General features: G+C 64.6%; 2 protein-coding genes across 2 annotated transcripts; one reads left to right on the plus strand and one right to left on the minus strand.

The window, feature by feature from the left end:
* Nucleotides 1–3046: 3046 nt before the first annotated feature.
* SPDEF (SAM pointed domain containing ETS transcription factor) lies at nt 3047–5230 on the plus strand. The gene is made up of 5 exons (XM_065649589.1): nt 3047–3494; nt 4038–4235; nt 4325–4372; nt 4824–4964; nt 5052–5230. Exons 1-5 carry the CDS (start codon nt 3047–3049, stop codon nt 5228–5230), a joined length of 1014 nt encoding a protein of 337 aa, XP_065505661.1.
* Nucleotides 5231–7444: 2214 nt separating this feature from the next.
* PACSIN1 (protein kinase C and casein kinase substrate in neurons 1) lies at nt 7445–19019 on the minus strand. Its single transcript, XM_065649332.1, has 10 exons — nt 18981–19019; nt 11272–11392; nt 10777–10933; nt 10411–10646; nt 10102–10257; nt 9804–9979; nt 9397–9517; nt 9195–9319; nt 8723–8916; nt 7445–8568 (listed from the first exon to the last, which is right to left on the minus strand). The coding sequence occupies exons 2-10, from the start codon at nt 11332–11334 to the stop codon at nt 8459–8461; spliced, it is 1338 nt and encodes a 445-aa protein (XP_065505404.1). The 5' UTR covers nt 11335–11392; nt 18981–19019; the 3' UTR covers nt 7445–8458.
* Between the last annotated feature and the right edge of the window lie 1353 nt (nt 19020–20372).

Genomic DNA, 20372 nt, shown 5'->3' on the forward strand with positions numbered 1-20372 from the left:
CAGCCTCCCCTGGGCTCCTACAGCCCGTTCAGCATCGATTTGGGCAGACATGGTGCCATCCTGCGCGCACATCCCGTCCCACGGCTCCTTGCACCTCCTGCTGCATCAGGGCTCAGCGGGGATGTCTCGTCCCCCAGCGTGAGGTTCCTGGCACTTCTCGAGACATTGTCACCTGAAATAAGATGGGATGGGTCAATGTTGCACCTTCGCAATCCCCTCCTGCTCGAGCGAGGAGGGTGGAACAGGAGCCCAGGCTCCTCCCGTGCCCACCGGTACCAGTGGGGATACTGGGGAGGGTCCTGCGAGTCCTTGTGCCAGGGGGAGGCGGGGGACAGTGGCTTTGGGACAGTGTGACTGATGAGCATCCGGGACCCTTATTAGAGCGTCCCAGGAGGCTGTTGAGGAACTGCCAGCTTGGAGGTGTCTCTATAAAGCGCTTTGAACCCCTTTACGAGACCCGCACCATCCCAGCGCTGCTCTGCTTCTCTCCTGGGTGTATTTTATTGTCAGTGCTGAAGGCACGTTGGCTCGAGGTTTGATTTTTGTGGTTCTGCTTGGTTAGTGAAACACAAACGCCGCTCAGCTGCCAAATCCCCCACAATACGGGCTTTCTCATGGGCAGGAGCTGGCGGGGGAGGACGGTGCTGCTATAAATAGGGGCTCCCTGGCCCTGCGTGGGGAACACCAAGCTCTGCTGCTCGCCCCAGGGACACCGAGCACCGGGGCTTCGCTCAGGCCACCGGCGCCTTGTGCCCGTCCCCCCCCGCCGCTGTTTGCCTCCCCGCGCCGGTGGAGAGGGCAGCCTGACCCGGGGCGTGGGGACCGTGGGGACACCCCGTCCCCGCGCAGGTAACGGCAGGAGGAGCCGGGGGGGCCTCGGTGGTGCTGGAGAAGGCTGGGGGGAGATGGGGGTCCAGGACCCCCGGGATGGGCTGCATCCCCCCGTCCACATGTGCAACGTGAGCCCCGTCCCCAGCCCCATTCCCAAGCAGGTACCATGGTGACCCCAGAGCTGGCGACTGTCCCGGCTGCCCGGGAAGGTGTTTGGGAGCACCCAGGGGCTTGGGGACACCCCGGGTTCCATGGGCAGCACCCCCTCCCACCGCGGTCCAACCTCTGCCGGTCCCACGGGGCTGCCCGAGCCGCACTGCGGCACAACCTGTTTAACCACAGATTTAATGTTAATTAACAGACCCATTGTTTGAGGGTGGTGGTTGGGTGCATTTCCTAGTTATTTCTTTATTTGTTCTTGCTCCCAAGGGCTGATCCCAGCCTTCCCTGTCACTGGTGCTGGCGTTGCTGCCCTGAGTGTTTCTCAGGAGAGCTCGGGGTGATGCAGGAGGTCCTGGTCCCCAAACTCACCCCGCTCGGCGCGTCATCCGCTGCGTCCTTGGCTGTGACGGGGCTGAGTCCCTGTGTCCCATGGAGCTGAGCCCTGCCCTGGTGTCACCCAGACCCCGGGCTTGCTGCCCGCCCCACGCCACGGGAGCCCGTCCCAGCCCCACTGCCCCGGGCATTGTCACCCCAAGGGAACATCTGGGTTCGTTTTCTCAGCTGCTGTTGGAACCAGCCGTTCGGGGCCGGGCTGTCACGGTGCCCGGCTGTCACGGTGCCCTTTGGCGGCAGCTGCTGCCATTTCCCCCTCACCCACGAAGCCCACGGGATCGGGGCCGCGCTCGCCACCGGCAGCGCACACAGGCTGGGAGCATTTGCCAGGGCTGATGCAATCGCCAGCGCAGCTCGGGTGGGGAGCGTGATGGTTTTTGGGTTGCCATAGGGGTCACTGCTCCCCAGGAGCATCCACTGCTCCCCGGGAGCATCCCAGTGTGTCTGGGACTGCCCCTCCAGCTCTCCTTTTCCAGGGAAAATGAAAAAAAGGGAGAGGAGAGAAAAACAGCCACCCAAAGCGGCTTCTGGGAGCAAACAGGTCCCCACCCTGCGTACCAGCGCGGGAGAAAGTCAAACAAAGGCCCCCGCCCTGGGAGTACAGCACCGCTGGCTCCGCTCACAGGGACACTTGCCCGAGGGATCGGGTCCTGCTGGTCCCGGCCCAGAACAGGGGGATGGGATGGGATGGGATGGGATGGGATGGGATAGGATGGGGCAGCCCTGCTCCTCCATCCATCTGGCTCACGGCTGCGGGAGCGAAGCCTGGCAGAGGCGGGATGGGCAGAGGATGCACCATGAGCCCAGAGCATCCTCAAGGCATTGGGGATGAGACCCCCATCCCCTTCCCAGAAAGCTGTCTGGAGCGGCACAAGCTGTTACCGCTGCCCCGTTGTGCCGGGAGCAGCGTGAGGCTGGATTTAAGGCTGATCTGCTAAAGCTCTTCTTCTAATCTAGAGCAAATCAAGGAGAAGCTTGGAAGCCAACGCCATCTCTCAGGGAAACTGTGCGCGGCGGGGGCACCCCCTCTCCCTCCTCCCGTACCAGAGACAGATGGGGACAGGCTGATTTTTGGGTAGTTTTTCTTGCAAGAGAGTAGAAGGAAAGTTCTGGTCTGGGGGTTGACAGCAGCAGCCAAGCGTTTGGGGGCTGTCACTGCTGGGGCACCCTCGGGTGACAGCAGCAGGTGATATTTCAGTGCACAGGAACGTGCGTGTGTGGTTCAGGCATCCTGGAGCCCTTGGTGCCCGCAGGCCACCCCATGTAGTTGCTGTGGAGCCCTCCCAGTGTGCCCACTGCCTCCTGCATGGGTGCTCAGCCTGGCTGGGACCCAACTGCTACTGACCTTGTGTGCCATTCTGGGGACACCCTAAAACCCTGCGGCACTGCGGACCTGCTCGCAGCCAGGTTCCTTCTCCCTGCACGCTGCTGCAGCCGGTGACCCCAATAGCGAGGCAGCCCCCCCGGCCCCAGGGCTGACCCCGAGCCGGCATTGATCCGGGGGCTCGCAGGGCACCGTGGGGCTCCTGGGAGGTGTTTTCCCCTCTAACAGGCTTAGCTCCTGCCTTTGTGCCGGGCCGCGGGCGGGAGGCAGAGCTGGTGCCGGCCGAGCATCCCCTCCTCTCTCTGTGCAGGTTGGGAGCCGGTGCTGAGCAGAGCGATGGGCAGCACCAGCCCCGGACTGGTCGCGCTGGCCCCCAGCCGCCCCCCCCGGCCCGAGCCTGCCCTGCTGCCCCCCCCGAGGGACCCTGACACCCGCAGCTGGGGCTGCCCGGACAGCCCCAGCCCCCCCGGCACCCCCGAGCAGCCCCTGCCTGCCTTCTGCCTGCACTACTTCGACATGCTCTACACTGAGGACATCGCCTGGGCCACCAAGGGCACGGGGGACCCGTCCCCGAGCGGCGCCCCGGGGGGGCGAGGGGAGGCGCAGAAGGAGCCGGAGCAGTGTCCCATCATCGACAGCCAGGGCCCGGCGCTGGGGGCCGCGGGGGCCCTGCCCGGCAGCCTGGCGCTGGAGGAGCACTCGCTGGAGCAGGTGCAGAGCCTGGTGCTGGGAGAGGTGCTGAAGGACATCGAGACGGCCTGCAAGCTGCTCAACATCCCCGCAGGTGGGTGCCCCCCCGGGGGGGCTGCGCGTGGGGGTCCCACCGTGGGCTGCAGCGAGTGGGGGACGTGCTGGGACTCCCGCTGCTCTGCAGCTCGGGGGGCGGTGGGAGGTGGGGTTGGGGAGCGCGGCTTCTGTCCCGCTGGGCATCGCTCCGGGCAGGACCGAGTTCATCGGGGAGTCGCTGCGGTGTTCTGGGGACATCACTGGGGTGTTCTGCTGTGGACATCGCTGCTGTGACACACGCAGTCTCGGGATGTGCTCGGGTTATGCAGGCTCTGCCAGCCACTCCTCGAAGCATTTGCTGTCACCCGGGATAGTGTAGGGAGCAAGCGGGGCTCCAGAAGGCTGGATGTGACTTCCCAAAGCAAAAGAGGTGGCAAGGGGACAGTGTTGTCCCTGGGCACAGGGCAGGCTGGGAGCGGGGTGCTGTGGGTGATGCTGCAGAGGGCAGGAGGGGCGGGCTCCCGGGGTTGCTGGCGGGTGAGATGAGTTTCCCGGGGCTCAGCCCGGGCTGTCACCAGCCGCACTCACCCTCTGTCCCCAGACCCGGCGGACTGGAGCCCCGGCAACGTGCAGAAGTGGATCCTGTGGACGGAGCACCAGTACCGGCTGCCGCAGGTCGGGAAGTCCTTCCAGGAGCTGTCGGGAAAGGACCTGTGTGCCATGTCCGAGGAGCAGTTCTGCCAGCGCTCGCCCGCCTGCGGTGACATCCTGCACGCCCACCTCGACATCTGGAAATCGGGTGGGTGACGGGGCCGGGAGGGCGCTGGGGAGGGCGGGTGGCGCTGCGCAGCGGGAGGTGCCCCCTGACCCCCAGCTCCTCCCTTCCAGCTGCCTGGATGAAGGAAAAAGCTGCCCCAGAAGATGTGAAATACAGCGGTGAGTTCTGCACAGGCTCAGCTCTGCCGACCTCCCTTCTGCCTCAGGCAGGTCTGGGGTATTTGAGAGGTCACTCCATGCTTAACTGCAATTATCTGGTGCGTTGGAGCAGCTGCTGCAGCAGCATCCATGTGGCCGCGTTCCCTCTGCCTCAGGCAGCCCCTGGGCTGTCTGCGAGATGCAGCCAAAGGGAAACGGCTGCGAGACCCTCACTGGCCCCATCCCACACCCCGCGCACCCCTGTGGGGCTGCACAGGGCAGGACTGAGCTGTTTTCCCTGCTCCACGATAGGAAGGAGAAAATGATGCTTCCAGCCCTGGTGCCTGGGCTGACTCCCAGAGACCCGTGGTATCCAGGCGGGATTCCCCAGACCAGGACTCGCGTGGGTCCCCGGGCGGTGCAGAGCAGGGAGGTCTCTCCCCCCACGTCTCACCCTTCCCTTCCCGGGCAGGAGGTGACGCCGGCTGGGCGGACGGCGAGGTGGACTCGTCCTGCGCCGGCCAACCCATCCATCTCTGGCAGTTCCTCAAGGAGCTGCTGCTGAAGCCCCACAACTACGGCCGCTTCATCCGCTGGCTCAACAAGGAGAAAGGTGGGTGGGTGGGTGCTCCAGTGGCCCTGGGGTGGGCGCTGGGGGGGCAGGTGAGGCTGTAACCCCCCTGCCCTGCTCCCCTCCCAGGCATCTTCAAGATCGAGGACTCGGCGCAGGTGGCCCGTCTGTGGGGCATCCGGAAGAACCGCCCGGCCATGAACTACGACAAGCTGAGCCGCTCCATCCGGCAGTACTACAAGAAAGGCATCATCCGCAAACCTGACATCTCCCAGCGCCTCGTCTACCAGTTCGTCCACCCGCTCTGAGCGGCGGCGCTGGGACAGGCTGAGCCTCGGCAGGGACAGGGACCTTGGCCGCCTCCCTCTGCCTCCCAGCCACAGAACCCACCCTCCAGTGCTAAGGACTGCAGCTGGGGGCCAAAAGGCTCAAACCCCCCGGGACCTGCCGGTGACAGACCATGGGACCCCCCTCGCCCCCCAGCCTTGGCGGAGAGGGATGAGCCCCAGCTAAGGGACCACCACTGTGCCCGGCTGCGGGGCCGGGACCGTGCACATCCCCATCTCCCGCCAGCGCTCGGGGGGGGACATGAGCAGGGGCCAGCAGAGGAGATGGGGGTTGACTGGGGTGACATAAAAGCAGATGGATCTGCATCTGTCACAGGGCTCCCTGCACCCTTGGGGCCCTTTGGCAGGGCCGGGAGGCGGGAGGACGGCTGGGGTGGCACCCAGGAGAAGCCCCCAGCACATTGTCCTCACACTCTGCAGCATCGGCAGGACATGGGGGCCAAGGGCAGGAGACCTCAATATCCCCGTGGAATCGTGTCCCAGGGCTGCTTTTGGGGGGACATGACGCGACCAGGGCCACACCCCTCTGGTCACATCTGTCCCCATGCTGTGGGACCGGCCGTGGGACCGACTGCCCTCGGTGCCCACCAGGAGTGACCCCATGTCCTGGCCCTCAGCCCCCTGGGGTGGGGGTGCTGCGGTGGGGGCTCTGCCCTTTGCTGCACCTCAGCTGCACAGACAGGGCTGCCCCAGCTCCAGGCGTGGGGGGACAGTGGCTGCGCTTGTCCCTCCCTCATTGCGCTGGCTGCGGTGGCTTCGCCCTGGCCATTGTTTGGGGAGGACAAAGCCCGTGCGCGTGAGCAGGGGACAATGGCACCCGCAGGGACAATGGCACCCGCAGCTGCCCTCGCCGGGCTCTCGATGACCCGACCTGCGCCGGAGCCGCCTGGCAGCGGCAGCACCGCGGCACCCAGGGGTGCTGCCAGACCAGGACCTGGGTGCTGGGTGCCGGTGACCTGGGGACCACGGGCACCCCTCGGGACAGGCACATCACCCCTTCACTTCCCGCTCCGGGACACACTTGGCTTCTCCCCTCCACAGGCATTTGGGGCTGAAAATGGACTTTTTGCAAAAGGAGGAGCTGTAAAACGTGGGCGTGTGGGGGTCCCCTGGGCATGGGGACACGCAGAGCCCCCCAAAGCCCCGGGTCCCTGGCCCTGGCACAGGGCTCTTCCCTTGGTTTGGGTTTTATCTGAACTGACTGGTTCTGGAGTTTGGAAAGGGGACAGGGCAGCTTTGCCTTTTCCCTCTGGACAGTAAATCTGAAACAACCTGCAGAACCTGGACTGGGACGGAAAACTGGGGATTGCTCCAGCTGCACAGTTCACAAGAGTCTAAGTTACCTGGCAATGTTGATATTTTATATTGTAATTTTTTTATTTGTTTATTTGCTTTCTGGCTTTGGCTGGTGGCAAGTTGTGGTTTAGGTTCAAATGACGAGGGTAGACGGGCAGCCCAGGTACCCACAAGATGCTTTGTCGGAGTTTGAAAGGAAAAAACCACCTGGTTCGGGGTCTTTTGGTTTTAACTTAAAATAGCTGCCTGTGGTGGCTCCTGCCTTTGTTCTGCCCATTTCGTGCTGCTCACGTGGCAGAGGAGCCCACACTTCACCAGCTGGGCCCGTGTCCAGCCAGGGGTTGGAGAGCGGCTGGCGGGGAGAGGAGCAGGGAGGGAGCAAAAGCGCCGTGGCCTCTGAAAAAGAGGGGGAAAAAAATGGGGCAAAATGAAAACCAAAATGTGTCTTGTGATTTCCTGCATGACCGATGCTCCCGCAGCCGGTGTGGGGGGCACCAGGAGCTGGGCGGGGGTGCTGGTGCCCCAGAGCTCGTGTCCCTCGGGCAGGTCCTGCGCTGGGCAGGTGACAGGCGGGTGACAGGCGGGTGACAGGCGAGTGACAGGTGGGTGACAGGCGGCTGCATGTCCCTGTGGGGAAGGTGGGGTCAATGGCGGGGAAAGCCGCTGCCAGCCAAGGGGAAAGCTGCTCTGTCTTGACCCTCCCAGGGGTTTCACACACAGCTTTGCCGAGTGCATTGGCGTGGGGGTCCCCAGAGTCTGTGTCTGCTCCCCGCTCCCCAGCCCCTTTGTCCCCAGCGATGCACCCGAGCCCCCATCCCAGCGCACGGAGGCAAACGAGGACCCAGAGGACGCTGACAGAGCTCAGTTATTTTTGCTTGCTGCTTTTTGTTGTATCCACGGTAATACAATCACGAGATATATATATTATATATATACTTCTTAAATTACACAATCAATGTACAAAAAACGGGGGTGCATTGCTGAGACAGGTGGTTGGTTGGGTTTTTTCTGACTTTTTTGTGTTTTTTTTTCCCGTTTGCATACCTGGCAGGGGACGTGGGGCCATGCCCAGCACATGGTGCATCTCCTGCCTCCACCAGAATGTTCGATTCCTGGGGCCAAAAAATTCCCAAACCCACAGAGGGGGCAGGAGAGGATCGGGAGGAGCGTGCGGGAAGGTGATGGCGTCGGTGCTGCTGGGGGTGATGGCTGGAGGAAGATGAGGAGATGTGCAGGGAAGAGCTGCCCGTGCCAGGGTCTGCTGCCCGCGCTGAGCCTTCCCCCTCCTCCTCCTCCTCCTCCTCCGGCTCCGCTCCCGCCAGTGCCGCGCAGGGCTGGACGATGCTCATCCCCGCTCTGCTCCGGCCGCTCCGCAGGAAGGAGGCGGATGGGACCGTCCCCAGCAGCACCCGAGCTGGTCCCACCGTCCCAGGCCGGGCGTGAAGGTGCTTGGATCCCTCTCAGTGTTTTGGGGTGAATTTGATTGGTCCCAGGAGCTCCAGCGCTGTGCATTTTGGAACAGTTCTAGCCAATCGGAAGGTGGCTTGTGATTTCAGTATCTTTAAAAACCAACCGATCAGGAGCTCTCACTGGTTGGGCTTTAAGATCTTGAGGTATCGGCTTTTTGCTCCGAAAAACATCAACTAACGTAGACAAACAGACAGTGTCATCTTTTGCTTCACGTTATCTTAGAAGAAGAAGAAAGCGACTATGCAAAATACTCTCCAGAGACAACTCTTAAAAAAATAAAAGCTTGGTCGGAAAAATATGTCTGAATCTCTAACTGTGAGGAGTGAAGGACCAGACGGCAAATGGCTGGTTGGCTGGTGGAGAGATGGAGACAACGGAGGGTGGATTTATCTGCTGACGGCGATGAGGAGCACACCACAAGACTTAGATTGCCTCCACGTAGTTGGCAGGGTAGAGACCCAGCTGCCCGTTGTCCAGGCGCCCTTTGCACCATCCCTGCTCGTCTTCTTCCCCGAGTTTGGTCAGTTCATCACCTGGAGAGGAAGGTGAGAAAGGGGGAGCTCATTGCAGGCGTTGGAGCTTCTTGTCCCACCCTGTGTCTGCCCTGGACAGAGCTGCTGGGCATCTCCAGGACTGATCCTGCGCACGCAGGTTTGCAGGGTGAGAGGCGAGGGGGACAGACCGTACCTGCTTTGAAGCTGAGCTCATCCTGCTCCTGCCCGTCGTAGTCGTACAGAGCCCGCACCCGCACGCCCTTCCCCGCCGGCTCCTCGTCGAAGGGGTTGGTGCCGCCGTTGGCCTCGCTGGCGTTGAAGGAGTTGCTGCCCTCGTCGTCAGACCACTCGGCGCTGTAGGTCTGCCCGCGGTCGTGGCTGCTCACGCTGAGGGGGGAAGGAGGGACAGGGGCCATCAGAGCTGGGGGGACAGTTTGGGGGGCAGCGCTGTGTGCCAAGGACACCGGGGAGGATGCTGCAGCTCTCCCAAGGTTACAGGAGAGCGGGAGCTGCCATGGGCAGGAACCCCAGCAAGACAAAGAGGGAGGACAGAGGAGAGTGGTGGCTGTCACGGAGGACATCCCGTGTCCCCTTGGGTGTCCCCGCAGCACTGGCGATGTTTGCACAGACAAAGGCCGTGCCTCTCCCATGGCATCTCCCCTCACCTCCCGCGCTCGCCCGCCGATGCCCCTGTCTCGCTCGCGCTGCTGGCGTTGGTCAGGGTCACCCCCTCGCCCTTCTTCTGCTTCTCCTTCCGCGTTATCGTGTGCGTCAGGTCCGGGTTCCACTCCTGCCAGCACAGAGCATCCGTCCCTGAGCGCCCGGCCGCCCGCGGGGCCGCCAGCACCGCCAGCTGCCCGGCCTCACCTCGAACTGGGGCCAGCTCATGGGCATCCCGGGGCCACTGGTGCTGCGGAACCACCGGAGATCCTCCTGCGCGTCCGAGAGGCGGATGGTCTGCTCCAGCTCCCGGTAGACGTTGGCGTAGCTGCAGGGAGAGGTGCAGGTCGGGTGCTGCAGGTAGGAGTGGACCCCGGTGGGTGCCCCGGGGATGGGGTAGGACGGGAACATGCCCAGACTGTGTCACTGGGCTGTCAGGCTCCTGCACAGGCCTCCTGGCACCCTGGTACCTCTCAGGGACCATCACGTTGGCCAGAAGCCCTTGTGCTGCGGGGAGCGGCTCGGCCTGGAAGCTCCCGGTCCCTGCGGGGCTTGGGCAGCACCAGGAGACCATGCGCGGGCACCGCTGCCCGGGCGGCGCGGGAGGCACCCACCTGCTGCTCTCGGCCAGGTTCAGGTGCCTCTTGATGTCCAGGAGCACTTCCTTGAGAAAGTTGAGCCTCTTCTCCTCAAACTGCTGGCACTGCTCAAAGACCTGCTCCATGCTCTCGATGTACTGCGGGGTGCACTTGTTCAGCTCGTCCAGCACCTTCTCGTACTTCTCCTGGGTCTGCAAAGGTGTGGGAGGGAATCTGGGTTGTACCTCAGGCACCTCAGAGCCCCTTTGGGTGCTGAGAGAGTCTGGCTAGTGGGCTACCACGCTGGGGAGCCCAGCCTAGCCAAGGCTCGCACCTTTTGCACATCTTGCTTGCACTTTTCCACTTTGTCCTGCAGTTTCTTCTGCTGCTCGGGGGTGTTGTTCTGCTCTGCCTTGCTGTTGGCTTCCCGGGTGACGGCCAGTTTCTCCTCCTTGCAGGCCAGGTGGTAGGCTTTCTTGGCTGTCTCCAGCTGTGGAGAGGAGAGCAGGGACACCAGGGCAGCGTCACAGCCCCTGCTCACCCTCTGCCTGCAGGGAGGTGCCCCCGGCTCCCCCAGCCCGCACTGGGCACCCAGAGCTGGGAGCTGCCGTGGGTGCCCCGGGACATGCTGCTCTTCCCTCACCTCCTTGAGCTTCTTGGCCCAGGGCTTCTGGGCTTTCCTGAACCCGTCCTCGGCCTCCTTGGCCTCCTTGAAGCCTCCCATGATCTGCTTGTGGTAGGCGTCCTTCTGCCAGTTCTTGACCTTCTCGAAGTCGTCATTGAGCAGGCTGTTCTTCACCTCCTGGTGCAGCTCGCTCACCTTGTCCGCCTCCGTCATGATGGCCCCCCAGGCCCTCTCCAGGCTGCCGTACTGGGGACCTGGGGGCAGAGGGGACAGCTGAGTGTTACACCACAGCCCTTGGCCCTGCACCTCTACCAGGTGACGCTGTGATGGTGCCAGGGACCCGCGGGTGTCCTGCGGGAGCCTCTCCCGGGGCGGCCGCAGCACCTTTCTCAATGAGCTGCCTCCACCGCTTGGACCAGTCGGTGAGCTGCTGCGCATAGGACTTCTCGATCTTGGCCCGCTCGTGCACGCAGTTCATCAGGTCGTTGCAGAGCCGGTGCCCGTCGTCAATCCGCTTCACCGTGCGCTTGTAGTTCCCCACCTGGGAGGGGGACGGGGACGGGGACGGGGACAGGCAGGCGTGGGAGCTGGGGACAGGCTGGCCTGGGCTGGGGATGGGGGGAGCACCGAGCACTTTTGGGGTGCGGCGATGGAGCTTTTGCTTTGGGGCTGCTCCAGCCCAGCTCCTTTTGGTCCCCTCCGTGGCCCCTTGGGGACAGCCGAGGTCGAGCCCTCCAGCAGAGCTGGGGACACCCGGGCCGGGGGCAGCAGCGCCTGCGGGCAGGGCTGGCTGCGGGAGGGCAGGGCAGCGCTGTCCCCCAGCCCAGGGGACACCCTGGATGCAGGGACAGTGGCGGGAGGAGAGGGGCCCGGACTCACCTCCCAGAAGCTGTCGGTCGTTTCCTCCGCGGCCGCTGCCGACTCGTCGTAGGAGCCCGACATGGCTGCGGGCGTCAGTGCGGGCGCTGGGCGGCTGTGGGGCAGACCCCAGCCTCATGCACTGCGGGGAGACGGGGAGACACGGGGCTGAGCAGGGGCAGCGCAGCCCTCCTGCCCGTGGGACCAGCATCCGGCTGACGGGACAGGGATGGGGACGGTGCCTGATCCAGCTGCGACACACAGACCCTTCCAGTGCCCACACATGTGACCCATCGGTGCCATCCAACCCCCCCGAGCTGCTGTGCTGGGAGGGAACCGCGGGAGCAGCACGGCGGCTCTCACCAGCCAGGGCCTGGCTCAGCACCGCGTGTCCCCGCGTGTCCCCGCGGGGCCAGTGGCTGTGGCAGGGCTGGGGCGGGGGGATGCGCTGCCCAAAGAAATTTTCCCTACATTCCACCCTAATCTGTCCTGATCTTCAGAAAAACGGCATCCCCGAGCATCACGTGGCCCCGCCGCATGGCTTAACCCTTTGCCGCTTTGCTGAGAACTGGGGCTGGGGGCTGGTGGGTGGCATGGGGGGGAACAGACAGGGGGCTGCGGTGGCCATGAGCATCCTCGTCATCCCCGTCCTGCCCAGGCTTCGGTCAGTGCTCCTGCGGGGACATCTCAGGAGGATGGGGGCCCGAAATGGTTACTGGAGCGCGGCGCAGGGCTCACTGTGCTGGAACTAACAGGGCCTGGCAGGGATTTAGTGATATAACCAGGGAGGCACCAATCCCTGCCGCCCTCCTCAGCCAGTTAAAAATAAACGCGTGACCATCCCTCGCTCAGCCACCGCGGCGCAGATGGCCGGGGAGCCGTGGCGATGCGCAGTGCAGTCAGCACCAGCCCCGCTGCTGGCAGCACCCAGCGCCTGCCCGGCACCCACGGCACGACCACCGCCCTGACCCAAACACTCACCGGCTGCCCCGGTGCACCCACAGTGGTGGCAGAGCAGCTGGTGGCAGAGCCCCCACGTGTGGCTGTGCCCTCTGCAAGCCCTGCGCATGGTGCAGTGCTCAGTCCTTCCCTGTGCCACTGTTGCACAGGGCAAAGGCGTCCTTGGGGTGACAGCCCCATCCTGCCCAAAGCCAGAGCAGGGACCGTTGGAGGGAGCGCACCCATGGCCGGGGGTACCCTGGCACCCACGGGCACGTGAGTGGCTCCAGCCCCCCCACCCAACAGCCGAGGCCGTGGGGCGCTGCGGGACACGGCTACTGCAGCTCCCGCTCCTCGCCGTTCCCCGGCCAGAGCCGCAGCCCGGGGGTTATTTTTGGCTCTGCATCACTCCCCAGCCAAGGCTGCCGCTCTCCTGCCATGCACAGCCACCCCCGCATGCCCACGTGTGTGCCCCCGCCATGCTGTGCCGCCCCGGCTGCCTGTGCCCCACGCCAGCGCCGCGCCCCCGGCTCCCCGGTGCGGCCCATCGCTTCGCATCACGGCGCTGTCGGTGACACCCGGCACCCGCAGTGCCGGCGGCTGAGACACCACGTGGCGAGCTGCCAGCCCCAGCCACGCGCGGCCGCTGGCACACCCTTGGCCCAGGGGGCTCCGCTTCACCCCCCTGGCCCCGTGTTTCCACGAAGCTGCCAGAGAGAAGCCGCAGAGCGTTTGGCACCAAGTGACGGTGGAGTCTGGTCCAGCTCCTGCCCCTGCGTGCCCTTGGGCTGCTCCCTCAGCAGCCGCCCCTTGCCCCTCTGTCCCCCCAGCTCACTCGGTGCTGAGCTCTGCCACAGCTCAGCTCACCCGCCGGCATTGCCGGGGGGTCTCTGCCGTCCGTGGGGCCGGGGACGCGGCTGCCGACCCTGCGCAGGCAGGAGGCTGCTGCAATGCAGAGGCTGGCGCTGCCCGCGCTCCCGCAGCCGCAGTGCCCTGTCCCCACGCAGGCAGGGACGGCTGGTTCTGCTGTCCCCTGGCAGAGGGGCCGGCAGCCGCAGCGTCCTGACGTGGAGCCGCAGCCCAGCCCGTGCTTCTCCGTGGGATTTGGCCAGGGCAGCACCGCGGGGCTGGCTCACACCCGGCACAGGGCTGCTCCAGCAGCGTGTGAGGCGGCTGCCAGGGCAGCCGGTCCCCAGAGGTGACATGTAGGTAATGATGTGAAATGTCTTCTGGGAGCCACTTTTCCAACGAGTCCTGGGCAGGATGTGCCTGCAGCAGCCGCCTTGCTTCAGCTGAAGCCACCTGCATCAGCCAGGGGGTCTGGGGATTGGGGGGTTCAGCTGTCGCAGGGACTCGCTGGACCCTGCTGGGTCAGGGCTTGGAGGCTCCCCAAAACCGTAGCGTTTGCAAAGGAGATTCAATGACCCAGGAAGGTTACCAGGAGCCACATGTTCCACGTGCAGATGGGAGGACGCCAACCTCGCTGGCCGGGGGGGGGCAACATGCTGCAGGTGCTGCCAGGTTGCAGTAGCCAGGGGCCAAGAGACACGTTTGGTCCAAGTCCTGGCAGGAGGGTTTTGCACTTTGTGTGTGCTCTTCAGAAACCTTCACCTTCCTCCGGCGCTCCCCAGAATGACCCTGCTCAGAGCACAGGACACCCTCCAAAGTCTCCTGGGGATTTACCAGCCTTGTGCAAAGATTTCTGGAAGCATGCGCGGCATCTGCAGCTAACGCAAGTGTCTCTCGCCAGGGGAGCTTGCAGCCGGGCTCGGGTACAGTGGATGTGCCAGGAATGTGGATGGAGCCCACGGTGGGTGCGGGAGCAGGAATGTCAGCCCCAGGCTGGGGAAGGGAGACGGGGCTGAGCCTCGGCTCCTGGGTTTTCAACTTGCCTCCCAGCGCTGCAGCCTCAGTCTGCACTCAGCTCGCCACGGCAAACAAGGATGCTCAGCCACTCGAGCAGGGACCGCTCTGGTCCCAGGAGCGGGGTTTAAGCAGAAATCCAAATATGAGGTTTGCAATTAAACCGACAAGTACCAAACGGCAGTGGTGGAGGATATGGCGGTGCTGTCCCCCCGCGTGCACATCAGGGAGGTGGCAAATCAGAGCATCACGCGCTGGCACGGAGTGGGGGGGTCCCGTTCCCTGTACCTCGGTGGGACAAACATGGGGCTGGTGGTGACAGGAGGTGAATGGGGCTGCCGGGAGGAGGGCGATGTGGGGGGGCAGCGGGATTTCAGCGGCCTCTGGTGGGGGAAGCAGACTTGGAGCCAGAGGGGGCTCAGAGCAGGGCTGGGAAAGCAGGGGGACAGGGTGGGGAAGAGCAGGGGGGAAGCTGGGGTGACAATGACAAAAGGAGGGGCTTTAGTGATGGAGTGAGGTGCTCGGCTGAGCAGGGCAGCAGCGGTGACATGGACAGCACAAGTGTCCCCCCACCATTTGCAGCTGGGGAAACTGAGGCACAAACGCAGGAGTGCAGCAGCGTGGCAGAGGAGTCCCCTGCCCCGGCACCCCCTCGGACGCACGGAGGGGTGAAGGTCATGCCCCCTCCAGCCTTCCTGCCTTGCAGACGGGATCAGGGGACACCGCATCCTGGCGGGGGGGTGCAAACCCCCACCGTACCTCGCACGGCGTCCCCCCCGCGCCCCCCATCCCGCGAGGGACACGGCATCCCCCCCCAGCCCGGGCAGCCCCGGCAGAGCCCGCGGGGCCGCGCTTACCTGGGCCGGGGGGACCCCGGGGCTGCGGGGGCTCCGGGCGGGGGGGCTGCGGGCAGCGCGCGGCTCCGCTGCGGCCGTGCAGCAGCGGCGGCGGGGGCGCGCACGGCCGCGGGCACGCGCCCTGCCGGCAGCCGCCCGTTGCCATGGCAACGGGGGATGGAGCCGCTGCCTGCAAAGGTTGCGAAAATCATCCGGGAGGGGAGGATGGACACCCCCCCACACGTCCTTGGCCTGCTGCCTCCGCTGCATGGGGGGCTGCGGTGTGGGGCACGGGGCTGGGGGCGGGAGGCTCCTTGGGGAGCTGGGTGAGGATCCCGAGGGTCCTCGTCCCTCCTGCACAGCCTGAGACAGAGCAACTCGCTCCGTCCTCTGCCCCCATGGGCTCTGCCACCTCCGTGGGCCTCGGGAAGGGGCTGCAGGGAGAGTTTTCAGGCTGAGCCACAGCTCTTACAGCAACAAACACCCCAAAACGCCTTTGGAGACACAGCCAGTGCCGCCTCCTTGCCGAATGCGCCAGCTGGGAACAGGCTGGCAGGGGAAGCAGAAACGGTCCTTCCCACTCGGAAAGCGGGGCTGGGGAAGGGGGTATGGGGGCTGCACCTCGCTAAGGCTTCGTCAAGGTCAGGGAGCCGGGCAGCTGCCTCCCCACTGCCATCTGCCTCCCCAAGCCCTGGGGCTCCTGCCTGGGGTCACTGGAGCTTATTGTGGGGTGGGGGCGCTGGGGGGAGCAGGGGGCTGCAGCCCCCCCACCCAGGGGCTGTCAGGGCGCTAGGAGGATGTGGGTGGAGGTGGCAACAGAATCTCCCCTCTCAGCTGCCCGAATGCACCGCGCTGCATTTCCCTAACCCACAGGTGATGTCAGGGAAATTAAAAGCCAGCAGGAGACGGGCGCTTCCAGCCGAGTAACCGAAGCCGCCGCAGAAGCTGCGGTAATGAGGCTGCCGAGCCGCTGCCGCCGGGATCGGGTTGCCCAGAGAATGCGACCGCGTCCCGGGGGGCTCTGCTGGCCCCTGATGCCGGCTCAGCTTTCCCCTAATGAGCACCTTCGACTTAATGAAGCTCAGTGGGGCTCTCTGTCCTACCCGCCTTGCGGCTCTTTCCAGCTCTGTGCCACCTGAGTGCGTCTTCCCAGCTCAGGGCTGGCCAGAAAGAACACAAAATCTTGCATGCTTGGCTGCAGCTGGCAGCAGTGCATGAGATCCAAGAGATCTAACACCTCCTGAACCCGACACGGGAGCGGGGATGGACTGTGGTTCCTGTGGGTACCTGGGGATCTTCGTCCAGGGTGAGGAACCAGAGGGTGCTGATGAACTGGGCACCACCCTCACATGCAGTGAGTTGGCAGTTCTCAGCACGGCCTCGCCGTGGGCACTGCCGGGCTGTCCCAGCTGCCTCCTGCCCTGCGGAGGAGCAAACGCTCTTGGCAGTAAGCACTGGGGCTCAGGGTGACAAACGCTCTGCAGGGGTATAACGGGGGGATCTCAATGACTTGGGGGGTCTCCAGTGCTGACAGCTCATTGCCACCTACTTTGTGGCAGACGCGGTCCACGCAGGGAGCACCAACCCACAGCTCATTCCGCACAGCTTGGGCTGCTTCGTGCTGGGAGTCAGCAGGAGCCTCCACGGCACAAGGCTCCCGCGATGTCAGCAGGTTCCTTCACAAAAACTCAGCCATGACAAACATCCCTGGCTCTCGCCATGCCACCGCTTACTATTTCCCACAGTAAGTCATTTCCCCTCCTGTAAAATGAGCTTCCTTGTGGGAAGCAGCGGTCAGTATTGGCAGGAAATAAGCCCTGATTTATTGGGCCACTTGCCGCTCTGAAATTATGGCTCTTGGAGCGCCACGGCACAATGAGGAGCAGAGCAAAGCAGCCCAGGCCGCTAGCAGCGAACCAGCGCGGGCGGGACGGACGGAAATGCCAGGAGCCATCAGCCGCTCTGCCCATCACCCGCCACGAGCGCAGCCTTTGCATCAACAAGAGGGGCATTTTCAGGCCCAGCCCGCTCCTGTCTGCATCCCTAGCAAGGCAAGGCAAACACATTTCCTAAATGACAGCAGAGCCCCCAGTGCTGGTGCTGGGAGCAACGGGAGAGCCCCCAGCTCACGGGGGCTCCAGGGCAGGCTGCCTGGTGGTGGGGGCAGAGAGGGGTCCCGCACCCTGCCACCCTGAGCGCAGCCCCGGCCTCCCGCTGCCCCTTCCCGCCTGGAGCGTGGGATGGGCCCGGTGCCCCGGTGCTCGCCGCCGCCGCGGATGTGGTCCCAGGAGTCCTCTGGGGCTCGCTGGGAGCATGCAAGCACAGGGCTATTTTGCATCTCTAATTAGCAGGGGAGGATAATTGGCAGTTCTGCAGCAGTTATGCAGAAAGGCAGTCATTGTGGAGGGCCCCGGCGTGGGGCAGGTGCTGCCAGTGACCCGGCTCCCACCGAAACAATCCCCGTCTGTCTGCTCAGCCCGGTCAGGGCAGCCCCAGGGATGGGCCACAAAGGCTCCATTTTCCTGGGACTGGAGCTGGTGCAGCTGCCTGGGGAGCCCCACGTGTTGCTCCGGCCACAGCGATGGCAGTGCCGGGACCCTCTGTCCCCTGTCCCTGCGCTGTGCCACGCAGGGGACAGACGGATGCGGGTTCAGCCCTGCTGGGAAGCGCCGGCTGGGTGTGGTGGGTGTGGCGGGGCGTGGCTGGGTGTGGTGGGTGTGGCGGGGCGTGGCTGGGCGTGGCTCATCCACAGCAGTGTGGCGGAGCCCCCTGTGCTGCCTTCAAGGTTTTGCACAAACACCAGCCAGGCTGGCTGCCCTGCGGGGACAAGTCTGGCCCTGGGCAGAGCCACTGCCGAGGTCTCCTCCTCCTGCCAAGCTGCGCCGGGGAACGCAGCGGTACCCCGGTTCCAGCCCAGCCGTACCCTGGTTCCAGCCCAGCCGCATCGCAGCCCCATCCCAGCCCTGCAGCGTCGTCTCCCAGCACAGCCGGGGGACCAACAGGCTGGGGACAGAGGATTTGCAGCAAGGAGAGGAGGGGGTCAGCACCAGCTAGAGGATCATTGATTGATGCAGAACCCAAGGCAGGGCCAGCACCAGCCAAGCCAGTGGCTGATAAATTCCCCAGTTTTCTCTTGGCTCCTGCAAAGGGAACACGAAATCCCAGGAGCTGGGAAGGGCTCACAAGGCTTTGGCCGGGCTTTGGGGTCAGGCGTGGTAGGAGCTGCAGTGTGGCATGGAGTCCTTGTCTGGGGCCAGCTGTGCTGCGACAATAGCATTGCCCCGAATATTTGGCTCAGGGATGGAGTTTGCCTGGGGACGGCGATGCGGGGGCTGAGGGGAGTGGGAGCAGCTCGAGACGCTGCTGAGGAAGCTCTAATCCGTTTAGCAAAGCGCTGGCTTGGCCATTTCCAAGGCAGGCGCAGGAGTGGCACCGAGGAGGCGTGAGCAGTGTGGCGGGCAGGGCAGTTCTGCGCTGCAGGATCAGCCAGGAGATGTGTTTCTCCAGGGGTTTGCTGCAACTGTCGCAGCATCCCAGAGGCTGCCCTGTCGGGGAGTTCCTGCCCCCAGCTCCATCCCTGCTCTCTCTCCCAGAGAGGAAGAAATGCGGCGATAAAACGGTAGCAAAGCTCCGGGCAGCTCCGACGCCTCGGGACGTGTCACATCCCTCAGCCCCGGGCAGCCCGAAACGTGCAGGCACAACCCTGGGGGGTACGAGCCCCCCAGCCCCGCGCACGCCGCAGGGACCCCGGGGCAGGCAGCAGTCCCTCCCACCACCCTGTTCATCCTGGTGCAGCCCCAAAATCTCAGTCCTACCGCCCCGCGTGCCGCCAGAGCTCCCACTCCGGGGACAAACGGGGGCTGGGGGTGAGCGCCGGCCCCTGCCTGCCGCGGGAAGCAGGGCCGGAACCAGGCTCAGCCCACGCCGCCCCGCAGAGCCCCAGCTCCCCGCCAGCTGCTCGGGCATCGTCGCGAGCGCCCGCGTCCCGTCCGCCACCCGCGGGTGCCCCCACGGCGGCCGAGCCACCGACACCGCCCGCCCGCTCCTCGGGAGCCCCGCCGGCCCCGACCCCCCCGGAGCCGCGGGCGATACCGTGGGGACGCGGCGGCCGCTCCCGGCTGGCGCTGCTCACCGGCGGGAAGGTCGCGGCAGATGGGAGGGGGGGTAAAGATCAGCGCGGGATTATGGAGGCATTTTTAGCCGCCCAATCCCCGCCCCGGCGTGACGGCTTCGTGGCCGCACAAGGTGACAACGCGATCGCGGGGACGGGTGGGAAGGAGTCGGGAGCCGCGGTGGCGGGGGGTCCCCGGTGTCCCCTCCCGTTCTGCCGTTCTCTTCCCCTGCGTCTGCCGGCAGCCGCCCCCCCGCTGCCCCCCGAGGGGGCTCAGGGGTGTCCCCCGGGCTTGGGGTGTTCGCGGGGGGCGAACAATCCCGTCGCTCCGGGGGTGTCCAAACGTCCAAACGGGAGGAGCAGCCCTGGGCTGGGGGACATCGCAGAGGGGCACGGCTCCTGTCCCCCCACCGCACCCCGCCCGGGGCCACCACGGGCCCCGAACCACGAGCCGGGGGGGGCTGCAGGCGGGGGCTGCGGGTGGCCCCCGGCTCCGGGCTGGACGCTTCGGGGCAAGAAGTGACTTTGTGCCTCCAGCGAGCCCTTTGCTTGGGCGTGCGAGCGCGGCGGGTGGGGCCGCCCGGGTCCAAAGGGCGCCGCGGGGGGCGGGCTGGGGGCAGCGGCGGGGCACTGCAGAGCTGTTACAGGGAACAAACAATTCAAGGGTTAACCACGTAGCAAGGGCCTAGAGTTTTGTGTATTATGTTAAGACGCAGAGCCTCATTGAATGCAAAGATAAGAAGTTTTACAGAACCCAGATGTAACCTGGAGGAGACGAGACAACAAAGATTTACAGCAGAAAGGAGGGCATCAATCTGGTTTCAACTGACTTGGCAGTTTAGGTTTAAGTCAATTCAGCATACCAAACCAAAGGTAAAAAGTTCACAGTGATGAAGCTGAAGGAGCCTTCATCCAAAGACCCCTCCTCAAGACCACCAGGTGACACTGCGCAGGCGCAACAGGGAGGGGTCAAGGAGGGGACTATGGAAATGATTTCCTGGGACTCATTTTAATAAGAAACGCCTTCTCGGGGAAAGGTTATGAATATGTATAGCCGTACCTGGGTTTACTATGAATATGTAACACCTTGCTGTATATAAGCACACCTTCGATTGTTAGAAAGTGCGCGCAAGATTAAAGGAATGATCCTTCACGCGCCCGACGTCGAATAAACATACCGCTTTATAACCTTGCGAGCTGTAAAGTTTTATGACTTTATAGGTTGCAAAGTTGTTTCCGCACGTCAGAGCTCCGGCTCCCGCCGCGCCCCGGGCGGGGCAGCGGGACCCCCGCAATGGGCGCGGGTGACGTGTGCCCCCGTGGCTGGCGACAGCGCGGCTGCCGCCGGGACCGCGTGGGGACGCCACTCGTGC

The sequence above is a fragment of the Caloenas nicobarica genome, chromosome 21, assembly GCF_036013445.1.
Source record: "Caloenas nicobarica isolate bCalNic1 chromosome 21, bCalNic1.hap1, whole genome shotgun sequence".
In the NCBI taxonomy this organism is placed as follows: Eukaryota; Metazoa; Chordata; class Aves; order Columbiformes; family Columbidae; genus Caloenas; species Caloenas nicobarica.

What these genes read in the sequence shown, in the direction of transcription:
- PACSIN1 (XM_065649332.1), bottom strand. Translation starts at nt 11,334, where the DNA reads ATGTCGGGCTCCTACGACGAGTCGGCAGCGGCCGCGGAGGAAACGACC. An exon ending in CGACCGACAGCTTCTGGGAG is followed by an intron (nt 10,934 to 11,271) that starts GTGAGTCCGGGC and finishes TCCCCCTCCCAG; the next exon opens with GTGGGGAACTACAAGCGCAC. An exon ending in AACCTGGCCGAGAGCAGCAG is followed by an intron (nt 9,518 to 9,803) that starts GTGGGTGCCTCC and finishes CTCTCCCTGCAG; the next exon opens with CTACGCCAACGTCTACCGGG.
- SPDEF (XM_065649589.1), top strand. Translation starts at nt 3,047, where the DNA reads ATGGGCAGCACCAGCCCCGGACTGGTCGCGCTGGCCCCCAGCCGCCCC. An exon ending in CCTCGACATCTGGAAATCGG is followed by an intron (nt 4,236 to 4,324) that starts GTGGGTGACGGG and finishes CCTCCCTTCCAG; the next exon opens with CTGCCTGGATGAAGGAAAAA. An exon ending in CTGGCTCAACAAGGAGAAAG is followed by an intron (nt 4,965 to 5,051) that starts GTGGGTGGGTGG and finishes CTCCCCTCCCAG; the next exon opens with GCATCTTCAAGATCGAGGAC.